This window comes from Gymnogyps californianus, chromosome 3, assembly GCF_018139145.2.
Source record: "Gymnogyps californianus isolate 813 chromosome 3, ASM1813914v2, whole genome shotgun sequence".
Classification (NCBI taxonomy): Eukaryota; Metazoa; Chordata; class Aves; order Accipitriformes; family Cathartidae; genus Gymnogyps; species Gymnogyps californianus.
Window position 1 is genome coordinate 55,297,378 of NC_059473.1, and position 12,094 is coordinate 55,309,471.

At 40.9% G+C, this 12,094-nt stretch overlaps 1 protein-coding gene across 3 annotated transcripts in view; it reads left to right on the forward strand.

Annotated features, from left to right (window-relative positions):
* SASH1 (SAM and SH3 domain containing 1) overlaps positions 1 to 12,094 on the forward strand; it is a 576,339-nt gene that overhangs the window by 516,740 nt on the left and 47,505 nt on the right. For all 3 annotated transcript variants that reach the window (XM_050893069.1, XM_050893070.1, XM_050893071.1), the window contains exons 5-8: positions 6,823 to 6,863; positions 8,436 to 8,522; positions 9,852 to 9,964; positions 11,660 to 11,761. In XM_050893069.1, the coding sequence (XP_050749026.1) occupies positions 6,823 to 6,863; positions 8,436 to 8,522; positions 9,852 to 9,964; positions 11,660 to 11,761 (343 nt within the window). The remainder of the gene's footprint in view (positions 1 to 6,822; positions 6,864 to 8,435; positions 8,523 to 9,851; positions 9,965 to 11,659; positions 11,762 to 12,094) is intronic.

The following is a 12,094-nucleotide window of genomic DNA, read 5'->3' on the forward strand; positions in this document are numbered from 1 at the left end:
TGCGGCACAGTGCAATTTAAGTGTTCTCAACCCTGTGATCCTCAGGACCTAAATCCCAGACTCTGCCAGAGCAGGGAGCTGAGCAGAAACAGACTTGTCGAGCGGAAGGTGCTGGAGAAAAGCACGCACGTGTGGGGTACAGGCAGCACAGGGCAGCATTGCTCAGGGGCTTTGCATTCCCCTGGCGTGGGGGAGCTGCTGTGCCTCTGGCAGCTGTGTCCTCAACTCCCTGCTTCAGCTGCTCCTGAGAGTGAATGTCTTTGTCATCCTCTCTATGCGTGCAGGACGTACATCTTAAACTGAGCCCCTCGCACGTTGAGTTCATACAGTTTGGCCAGATCTCTGATGGCTTATTGGGAATGTCAGAGGAGGAGTTGTAGGCTGCTCGGGCGTTACGGCTTTCTCTGAGGTTGTTAGCAGGCAACCAGTGAGGCCACAACACAAGTGGCTGCTATCTGCATGCTGTTGTCTCTGCAGGAGAGACTATTGACTGAATCTGTTTTTAAGGATTTTCTGCAATGGATGTGCCATAGTAAAGCCAATCACTGTCCTGTGGTATAAACTTGAACTCCAAATCAGCCTAAGGCTGGGAGAGTGCCTGCAGTTCAGTGTTCCCATCTTCTACAGTGATTCAGTGAAAGCAGCAGTCTCTAACGGCTTTCATTTTGCAAAAGGGTTCATGTAAGCCTCAATTCTGCCCCCTTTGCTACACTAATCTACTGGCCTTTGCCAGTAGTTTTTAATGCTAGATTTCCTAATCCTCCTCCCCTGCAGCATCCAAACTGCAGGTCAAGCTTTGAATGCAGGAGGTTATTAAATCATCCCTCCAGGTCATGGATGGGGGGGCTTAAATTCTATTACATTTGATTCTGGGAACTTCTCAAGGTGCCCAAATTAACTTTGGCAGGTATTTGTAAGCTCATCTGCAAAGAAACAGGAGCGCGGGTCTGACAGAGGATGAGAGGCAGAGAGGGCAGAAACTGAGAAGAACAAAGCAGAAAACAAACAAATTCCCCAAACCGAGGATGCTAAAGGCTGCACTTAATTACTAACAGAATAAATTGTTCCTTTTGCGTAGTTTAAAAATGGAAAGGAATACTAGACGAAAAAGAAGAGCTTGCTGTACTTGAGATGTCTGCATTTAAGATACTTTTTTTTTTTTTTTAAATACCCTGTGCTTGCAGGAATTGAAAAGAATCAGTGAATGTGTATGGCCCTGTTTTCACTTGTTTGAGACCTGATTTAGTCAAAGCCAAATTATTCATGCTGCCTTTAAACAGCCTCCTCAAGAGAAGTAGGGCAGGAAACTCCCACAATAACCCGCACAATGGGAGCGAGAGGCCAGCCAAACGCCGCCTGGGACACGTGAGGAGGGAAACCAGTGCGCCTCTGAGCAGCTGGAAGAAGATTTCAAGCCTGGTAATTTTGTACGAGGAAGCATGAAGGGCGCCTTTCACGAGCAAGTCCGACTTGTCGCAGCTAGTCGACAGAGCACGTAGTGAGCAATGGACACAGAACAGGGATGCATTGCGTGCAGTACGTTGGGCCCTGCTCTTTGCTGTCGAAGAGTTTTTAGCTGGCAATTATCTGCCTCCTGGCTGGGACCAACCGGTCGGTTGTTAAATACATGACGTAGCCCCATCTGCCTGCTGCCAGTCACTGGACTGAGCCCATGGGACCAACGTGGTGGCTTCCATGCTGGTGATGGTAGAAAATACACATACGCACACAAGGCCCACAAGCAGCTCAGTGTTTGTTTCCACTGAGAAAGTTTTGACCTGCTTAAAGAGCCATTGCTATGGAAACCTAATGAGAAGATAATTGAATGAAACATCTTTGCTTTCCATCCCTTTCTCACACTGGTGCCAGCAAGGTCAGAACCTTGCAGGCCTGCTTTCTCTTCAGGTTCATGCAAATTTGATAAAAATACCAAAGGCCCATTTTCTTCCCTGTGCCAGCTCCGGTTAGATAAATTATCTTCTATTCAGTCAGGAGCAGTTACAAGTCTGTCAGTTTTTCATACTAATTATGTGACTGGGACATTTCTAATGCACGCGGATAACCAAATGGCTTTGTGGCAGAGCCAGCGTGGGTTTTTGCATTGGTTTATTCACCGCTATGAATGTGCATAATATTTGTCGATTGAAAATCCTATCCAAAGCATTTTCCTCAATGGGCTATAAATAGTCATTGGGAAGGAATAAGAGGGCCACTATCAGTTTATTGAAGATCATAATGGTAGTGGTTTCATTATCAGATGGTGCTATGCACCTGTGGATTTTATGGTCCATAAATGAGATGCGGCCATGTGTTAAAGCACATCTGCATTTAAAATACTTGGTGTTGAAACAAAAACCCATCAGAAATCCTGTCATTCTCAGTTCCCATGTTTGTTCTGTTTCAAGAATGATGAGCTTTCAAAAATCAACAGGCGCATTCATGAAAGCAGCACATGGTGTAATTTGTTTCCTTTCCCAGTTCTGTGGTGTACCAGCACATTCACATCTCGGGGCACGTAGGACCGTGTCTCTTGTAAAATCAACTGCTCTGTATGTGAGATAAGCCCCGGCATTTTTCTGTCTGAGATCAGAATCAGTCCAGAGTTAACAGGGAAAGCTGTAGCCTAGTAGCTCAATGCAGCCTAGTTAAAACCCGTCTTAATAATCAGATACAATCTCAGTTGGCTTGTGATGTAGATGTGAGCATTGGTTCTTCCTTGCGCTCCGAGTTTTGGAGCCTACCTCCAGGTTTCAAGGGTTAATTTATAAAAGGGTGGGATTGCTTAGGTATAGCAAGGTCATCGGCACTGCAGCACTTTCATGGAAAGACAGATTCAAAGACCGTTTTGGCTGCCTGGCTTTGCCATTGTTCATACAAAACACACAGGCTGCAAAAGAAGAACCAGAAGTGCCCTCCAGAGGCAGTCCTCATGTCCACATCTTTGTTGTCAGAGGCGTCTGGTCTCTATCTTTCAAGCACCCTCTTAAAAGCAGTTAATTAGTTTTTAAAGCTGCCCTCCCTTTCTCTACCTAATGTTGGAAGTTTGTCCAAATAGTTAAAAAATGTTAACTCCTCTTTTCTGATTTTTTCCAGCTTATGTCTACTTGTTCTTGTGCCTGATTTATTAATAGGCATTAAATTAATCTTCTTGCAGCTTTCAATTTGACAGACCAAACAGGCAAAACTTTTCTAGTTTTCTCTCGTAAGATAAGCTGTCTGGTTCCCTGACTATTCTAACAGCTTTTCTCTTTGCCGCTTCTGGTTTGAATTCATCTTTCTTGAGCATGAGTAATGACGGTTGCACAGCTATTCCCATATATATTCATTCTTTGTACTGCCATTGGAATTTCCCATCCTTATGCCTTTTAGGATTAACGTGTTGGGTTTTCCTCAGTCATCTTTTTTCAGCTGGTATCCCCAGGTACTCTGTTATTTGCAAACTTCCAGTGTTTGGAACGCTGACTTTTGTGTCAGTCCTGTTTGTGTACTTGCACATTCTAGCGTTGAATGTAAACTCATTTCTGTTAAGCTAGTCTTTCTAATCAGCTAGTTCCTGATCCAGGTTCTCCACTCCGGCTACTGCTACTAAATTTTGTGTCACTGATCACTGAGTGGTCTGATATAATTTACTAAACTCTGCTGAAACCCATTATCTCTCTAAGGCGGTAATACTTGGTTACTCCCCAAAGTAGCTCCATTTTTAGATTATCTGTTGTGCTTTCCCCCCCCTCCCCATTTGGTTATTTCAGCAGTTTGGCTCCAAGAGGCCCGAAGTATTGGCCTAGAGATGGTTTTGAATTTGTGAAACTAATGGATTAAAGTTTTGACCCCTTCTGCAGCCCGCTTCCAGAGATTATGGGTTGATAAGAAAGTACTCCTTCCCTTCGGCCATAAATCTTTTTTTCTTCCTTCTTGTCTGAACATATACCCATACATTTCATCCGCTATATGCTATGACAGAGTACATTTCATGTGAAAGCTTGCTAATGAAGTTGTACATCAGACCACAACAAAAATGAAGGCCTCCACGGTGGAGTAATGGCATTTGGCTCCCTTTCAGACACGCAGTGCTGAAACTTCTGCCAAGTGTCACTGCATCATTAACTTTCAGTACAAGTTATCAGTCTATGAATGGAAGAACACAAATCACTTTCAGTGCACGTTCACAGAGGAGCTGCAGATTTAACAGAGTAAGGGAGTGTAATTGGCAAATCAAACATACAGTGACTCTGAGGTACTCCGGAATTTTTCACCAGACATCTAGGAAGTAAAACACTTGATTGATTTCACTGAGGATTTTTAAGCGTCAGAGTTGTCGGGTGGAACTAAAAAGCGAGTGCCTTATTGGGCTCTATGTGGTAAGTTTTGTCGGCATTTCCATCTCCTCAGACCAGCTGTTAGCATTTTCAAGGTCAGCCCAGGCATGGAAGATTTCTTCTTTAGGGAATGCATGAAATGATAATTGGAATTTGCATCCTCTGATGAAGCTCAGCATAGTTCTTAAATCAGTTATAACTGAGAAGGTGGTCTGCTTGCTGTGGATCCTACTCTTCTCCTCATCCCCTCTAGCTCAGGCACGTCAGAAGTTTGCTCCTACTGTTCTTCCCTTTCTTTGGAGGCCAGTGTGTGACAAGGTGGTGGCCTCAGGCTAATTCCCAGTGAACAGATGTCCACATCACAAATATTGCCACTACACCTGCTACTTACTTGCATGGTTGTTGGCAACTGCGCAAGAGAAGAAAAGGATTAAAATGGATTTGGAGGCTGAAGAGCACAAGAATCTGCCTCTCCATTTTGAGGTTGATTTCACTAGTGAGGCAGAGTTCTGATCATTAACAGATTTCATTTTCTGAGGACGGTGATTTGGTGCATTTCATGGGTACTAAATTCATTTATGATAAATAGAACAACTGCTTGATGGATGAGGTCTATGCTCTATGCAAAACATGTAGTGGATTAATTCTGTCAGTTCCAACAGAACTTGGCTTTCTTTTTACTTGGTTTTCCCCATATACAAGTCCACATAGTTTTTATCTGATTTACCTTTATTTAGAAAAATACTTGCTGGCAACTTTACTTTTAAGTGTCTAGATGAAATCCTGGCCCTGTTGAAAGTCTTTAAATTTTGACACTGGCTTTTCTGGAGTTTTTGCCCGGAAAGTATGGGGTTTGTATTTTTCTCCTGCATTTGTTATTCAGGCTTCTTAAAAACTAAGCATTTGGTGGCATATCACCTGTATCATTAACTTTTCCCCTTCAAGGGTAAGCTTTATCAGCAAGGAAAACACTGAATGTCTCCCTCCGCCTGGTGCACTACAAATCTGAAATTTGGTTACTTCAATTAGTTTGCAATTTGTGCTGGATTAAATTTCTAATCAGTCTGAGGTTGAAGGTTACATTTCAGAGCTTCGCTGTGCTAAACCCTCCTTGTCTAGATGAACTACTAAATCAAACTGAGGCTTCATACTGTCTCATTTCCCCTTTAATGATGTCTTTGCAAATTGATGAGCATGTTTTTCATGCTTACAAAACGTTGGCCAGTAATTGCTTACATCTTCTAAACTCTGAACTGGCCTTAACTAAAATTTTCCTTCAAGTGGTTTACTGAATTGATCAAAAACTCTTCATTGCCCTCTTCTGGGGGTCTAAGAAAACGCAAGGAGCCTGTGCAAACACTGTGGACAGCAACAAGAGTATGGCATGCATGTATTATTATATGGCCTCACTCAAAGAACGATTTGGCTTGAGGTCGTCTTGGTATGCTGGCGTACGCATGTTTCCATTCTGCATGGCTGCAGTACAGCCACCGCACAATAGGGCATTGTCATGTCGTGGGGCTGAGCTCTCGGCAAAGACACTGCAGTAATGCTTTGCACTTGGAGACTCCAGCAAAGCCATTGAAGCTGGCAGAAGTCGTTTCACTGGCTTGGTGCAGTGTGGTTACATAGCAATTCCCGTAGGAAGGCTTCAAAGAATAGCACAAGATTTGGTAATTTCTATTAGCTCCATTTATACAGACAGAAAAAAAAGGCAATGAAGCAGGGTGACGTTGTCTCATCAGAGATCCCACAATGAACTGTTGGCACCGAGTTGAAATCCATTATGGAAAAGTGGTTCAATGAACATAAAGACTGAGAACAAAAGATTTACTTACTATTTTAGTGGGTTGTTTGTAAAGTCCATGTTCTGTTAAAATAAGTCTCCAGCTAGCTTTTGAGGAAGGGAGTATACGCTGGTGGGAAAGCACACAGAAGGGACTCAGGAGAAAGAAGCTGTAGTCTCCAGTCATCTGTGGTTGCACTTCATAGGGTCTGGACAAGCTTTCATCACCTTGTCTTTAAATCTCTACTCCTCTGTTCCACATAGTGGCTTCTGAAAGTTTAATGAGTGCATATTTATAAAGCATTTTCAGATAAAAAACAAATACGCTGAAAACTGTTATACAGCTAAACAAATACAGCATCCCAGTGCTGCACTTCCTAAGGCAGCCAAATTACTCTTTTACCAAACGGAAAGGGGGAAAGTATGGGAAAAAGTGTTTTTCTGAGGGATCCCTAGACTCCTTTGCCTCAACCATAGGTTTCTGTTAGTATATATTTTTCTGTGCTGGTCACAAAAGCCGTGTTTAAGAGAGGAACTCAGTTACTGTGGTCAGACCAGTGGGTTCAGTTTTTGTTTCCAACTTGCTGTATTGGGAAGAAAAGGGAAGAGAAACAGCTCATGATATATTGTTTTGGAAGCTATAATTTACTGTAATCAGACAGCTCCCATGAAATGTGAGAAGCCTGCATCAGTAAGTCCATTTCTCTTTTTTTGTCCTAGGCTCTCCATTCATAAATCAAGTTCGGAAGAAGGTTCTGTAGGTCAGTATATTTCATTTTATTTGATACTCCTATGGAATTCTTAAACAGGTTTTGAGTTTTGCTTGTGCTGGGATGTGAAGAGCTGAGGAAACACAATGCTGGCAGAAGTCGACAGCATTGGCGGGGGGGGCGGGGGGGGAAAGAGCGAATCTCAGCAGCTTTAAGTTAGACGCTGGGTGTTTCAGTGATCACTGTGACTGCCCAGCCAGCATTGTCATGTGATAAATATGCATCTTTTGACTTGTTATATTGAATTTCAAATGTCTGTGCGTTAGATCACTGCTAGCCTATCCGTTTGTATTCTGAAAATTACCCCCACCAGTGAATAACTGGTTTTTTTGTTGTTTTTGTTCATGTCACGCCAGAGTCTCTTCCTTTGTTTCTGAAACATTTTACATTCTTAAATATGTATTTGTTTTCCATTGTCTTTCACTTTTTAAAAAAAAAAAAAACAACTTACTATAATTAGTTCATATTGCTATCCTAACTTATTAGTCGAGCTGATACAATTCTGGAAGAATTTTATTTTGCTCATTGGAGAGGAAGAGGAAAAACTGGGAGGTTTTTTTGTTTGTTTCTTTTTAATGTTTTTCTAGGGACATTTCCACACAGTCTAAACTTAAGCTGTGTTTCAGAGAGCCAGTAAACCTAGCTCTAGGTCTTCTAGGGCGAGGTCCGAAATACTGTAGTCACATGCTGAAACTCAGTGGCACAGTAAAAACTCTGTTCCTTTAAATTTTTCAAAAGCAGAGGGATGAAGTAGCTCTTCATCAGTAGCATTTCTGCCAGATCAGGCACAGTATGTTCTCTTGCAGGTGACAAACTTTATAGCATGTGCCCTGGTTAATTCAACAGAACACCATTATATGCCCTACCTTGAGCCAGATCCCGTTTCTTTTTTAGAACAAATTATTTACTTCTGGGTCATCAAGCTGTATGCAGATCTGATATTAATGGACATGGAGACCCAGCCTTGTACAGCCCAGGCATACAGAGAGCAAGAGTCAGATGTAGCTGATGGTCTCATAAAATTTCTCATGCCAAGTAGCAGAATGTGTGTGTGTTTGTGCATATGTGCGTGCATGTGTGTGTGCATTTATATATATGTAAAGTATTTCTTTTCTGTATAGACATGCACACACATATTAGAAAATTACTTATCTGAGTTGTGGCTTAGGCTGCGTAATTGTGGTTCAGTTAAAGAGAATAAACCAGCAAAATAATTCAAAAACACTTCCAGACTTGACATTAACAACTGAACAGTTATCAAAATGAATGTAAAATATTTTCTGTTTATAATTCAAAATATGTAAGTTACTGGCTTATCTCAGTCCTCTATAGCATTGGCAATTGTAAAAGAATACGCGTTTCCCTGAAATAGCTATGTCAGCATAGTTCTAGTAAAGAATAAATCAAGAAAAACAGAAGATTTGAGATTTTTTTTTATTCTTGTTTTTGACTTAGAAAATACAACTTAATGCTTGAAAGCTTCTCTAGCATTTACTAACTAATGTTTCTTTCTGAAATTCTTTTTCCCTTTCCCCTCATCCTCCCTCCCCACTTTCCTTTTAGGGAAAGCAGACTGGAAAAAGAAAAATAAGTTTTTTTGGCAGAATTTCCGAAAGAACCAGAAAGGACTAATGAGGCAGACTTCAAAAGGTAAATCTTTTTTAAGGACACATAACCTATCCATATAAAATAGAAGGAGCCAGCATCACAGAGGAGTAAAATTCATTTGCAACAGTGTGGCAGTTGGGGGTCTGTGGGTCTGGAAGTGTCGCAGGTTTGGTTCATCATGACAGGGCTCAGAAAGACGAGTCATTTTCTGTGAGACTGCAGACAGATGGCTGGGATGCCTTTGGTCCTGACTGTCAGTGATGGCACACGTGCAAAGTGATGTGGTTAATACATATTTATAAGTAATATCTGTAAATGAACAAGGTGCTTTTTTTTCCTGATCCTGACTTGATGAGAGAAATGCTGATCTGTTTTAATTAGAAAGAAGTTTCTCCTTTCTTTGGCATTTGGTTACTTTGACCTGTTTGCTTTAGGCTTGAATCCAGCCTCTCATTGTAGGAGAAGACACTACAAGGAGTAGTAAAAGTACATCTGGTGACTAGTGCAAATGTAGGATTGATTCCACTTAAACTGTCAGGTGTCTTTCTCTAGTTCTTCTCCAAAAGATGCAGCTGTCCATTGCTTTAAGTATTTCTCTTCACACAGAAAATTTCTGTTTCCCCATGTGTATCTGTTAGATCGTTGTGTTGCAAACAGGTGCTTCTCCACGTCACTATGTCTGTGTTCAGACAGATTGTGAAAGATGACAGGAACCCACTTAGGCGGTCGAAAAAGGGCACATTTGCACTCAGTTAAGCATGGGTCCTTGCTGGCTCTTGAGGCAAGTTCTGATTGTCCATGCTGACATGCCAAGCACATACCAAAAGGAGAGGTCCTGGAGTTGAGTGCCCCAATACATTCAGGACCATGTACCAGCTCAGTGGCCGATTAGGTAGCCTGGATAGATCGAGGGATGTAGCCAGTCTGCAGCAGAGTGCTGCAAGGGCCTAGCACACTGTTCCTGAAGAGGCTCCCCGTCCACTCTGGCAGCTGACTACAGTATTCCTCAGAGCTGAGTGCAGGACTTTTCTGGCATTAGCACTTTCTCTTTTGATTCTTGTCTTTCAGGGTCAATAACTGTGTGATGACAGTCACTTTTTATTTCTCCTCGTCATGCTCTTTTGCTTTCAGTGTCAAAGTAGACTTAGTTTTCTAGCCCTAATTTACTTCCGTTTCTTGCTCAGTTACTTCCAAATCATTCAGTCCTTTGAAATCATACTGTGAGCCCGCTCTGGGGACGGTCTGTTTCTGGCCAGCCAGATCCACATGGCAACCAGATTTCAGAGCACTGGGTAAAATCCAGTTTCAGTGTACCCTGCTCTGTGCATGACCTCTTACACATTGTTGTTATCTGTGTGCTTTTTCTTGCAGGAGAGGATGTAGGGTACGTGGCCAGTGAGATCACGATGAGTGATGAGGAACGGATCCAGCTGATGATGATGGTCAAAGAGAAGATGATCACCATTGAGGAAGCACTTGCTAGGGTATGATATGTACATACTTCAGTTGCCTTGAGAAACATGTTTTAGGATGTAGGATATACCAATTTGGAGTTTTCATTTGCTCAGAAAACATAGGAGAAGAGGGAGAAAGCCTGCCTGTTTGTCCCATCGCACTAGATAGCATAAATTAGATAGCAATTCCTTTGTTTATGGGGAAAAGTGAAATTTAGCTCAACCAAAAATAGATGTACAGTGCATGGTAAATTAATCTAGTCCTAAAACCATTTGCTTCTCTCCATTGGCAATAAAGGGTGCTAATCAGAGAAAAACTCTAGTGTAGATATTTTCATTGCAGCTGTCTAAAGTAAAGGAGAGGAATCTCACCTGTACTAGCTCTTATTTACCATGTATGTTCATAGGTTTGTTTAAGTACTAAAAGGAATGCTTCAGATTTTGCTGAGCTTGCCTTATTTGTTTCAGAATGCATATATTTCTTAATATTTTCCTCCTGCTAATGGCTGAAGGGTAGTTTGATTGAAGGCTTCCATTTTCAGCAATTAAAACTTAAAAAATACTAACGTTTAAGCTAAAATTTCTTCTGTTTGTTTCTTAGCCAAAAAGGTGATGTTTTGTTTTAATAGCCTTCAAGAAAACATATTCAGCCATTTTTGGCATTTGACATTAAAATCAACACAGATGTATTTTTTGATAAGTACAGTGGCTGTCACAAGTGTTTCTTTACAAAATCTAAATGTTAATAAACCACAGGAAAAATAAGTGTAAGGTATTGTATTTGTGCAGCAATAGGGCTGAGATTTTAATTGCTCAGGAGCCAAAAGGTCAGTGTTAAAGTTTCCACACCACTTTTGATTTTGTACCCTTGTGCAAAATACCGTGGTGGAACACAGGTTGTTCTGAATGGGCTCCATTAGAGGTGCAGAAAAGATGATTTAGGTCATGAATTGGCACTCAGATAAATTTCTATACTGACGTACTACATCTTGAAATAGATTATCCTAGAATATAAAGTTATGTTATTGTCTGAGGAAAATATTGCTTTGCTGGGAATCATATAATGAAAAAAAATGCAAAATTTTAAAATTACCAAGTGGTAATATTGGGAAATCTTTCAATTCTCTGCTGTTAAAAATTTTGTGGGGGGAGGGTTGTACCTAATCTGTATGGTTCATATATGTCCTGCTACTGTTTCCCTCTAGTGGTCTGAGCTACTAGCAGCAACTATTCTTTTTTTAATATTATCAGTTCCTGATGATCCTCTCAACAGTTTGACTCCAGTAGGATTGGGTTTATGTCTTAAGCCTTTTATTGGAAAATGGGAAGGATGGTCTTTTGTTTTAAAATTATAAAAGATGGTTCCTAGTTTTACTGCGGAGCATTTTCTTTATGAAGGAAATTGACAGGCTATTGTGATTTAGTCTGTCCACTGTAAACTGTGCCTCTGAGATGGGGATGCGTAATTTATATTTTACCAATGACAGTTCATCAAAATTCAGTATTTACAGATCACTTCCTTTTAAGAAAAAAAACCTCATTAAAACTACTGATTCTGAAACAATTTATTTTAAACAAGTGAGACATGCAATGCAGAAGTTCTGATTTACCCAGTTCCACAATGATATGGGGGAAAAAAACCTGAAAGGACATTAACTCTTGCTATTTTGATGAAGACTGATAGCTGCTTCTCACTGGAAAATGTTCTCTCTTTTCAAATTTCAGCTGAAGGAGTATGAAGCCCAGCACAGGCAATCGAGCACTGTAGATGCTACAGAATGGGCTGATGGTTCTTACTCAACATTTGATGGGTCTTCCAATTGTAATGTAGGTACCTGTCATTCCGATATAGCTCCCCAGTATCATTTAATATTTAAATTCTTTTGTTGCAGTACAGAAACATCCTGATTTACCTGGTGATTTCCTTAATAGCAAATATATCATTTGACCTTGTGATGCTATGTGCTGTCTGCAGAAAATCTTTAACATGGATTTTAAATCTTCAAGGTCTGTTGTAGACTTTAATGGTCTTACTGTATAATCTCTCGTCTTTCTTTTTTCTTTTTTTTAATCTGGCCCTTAGTCACTGAACTTTTGAAGCACAAGTGATCCCAGGCAAAAATGGCCATGTTCCAAAATGTACAGAAAAGGTTTTTAGAG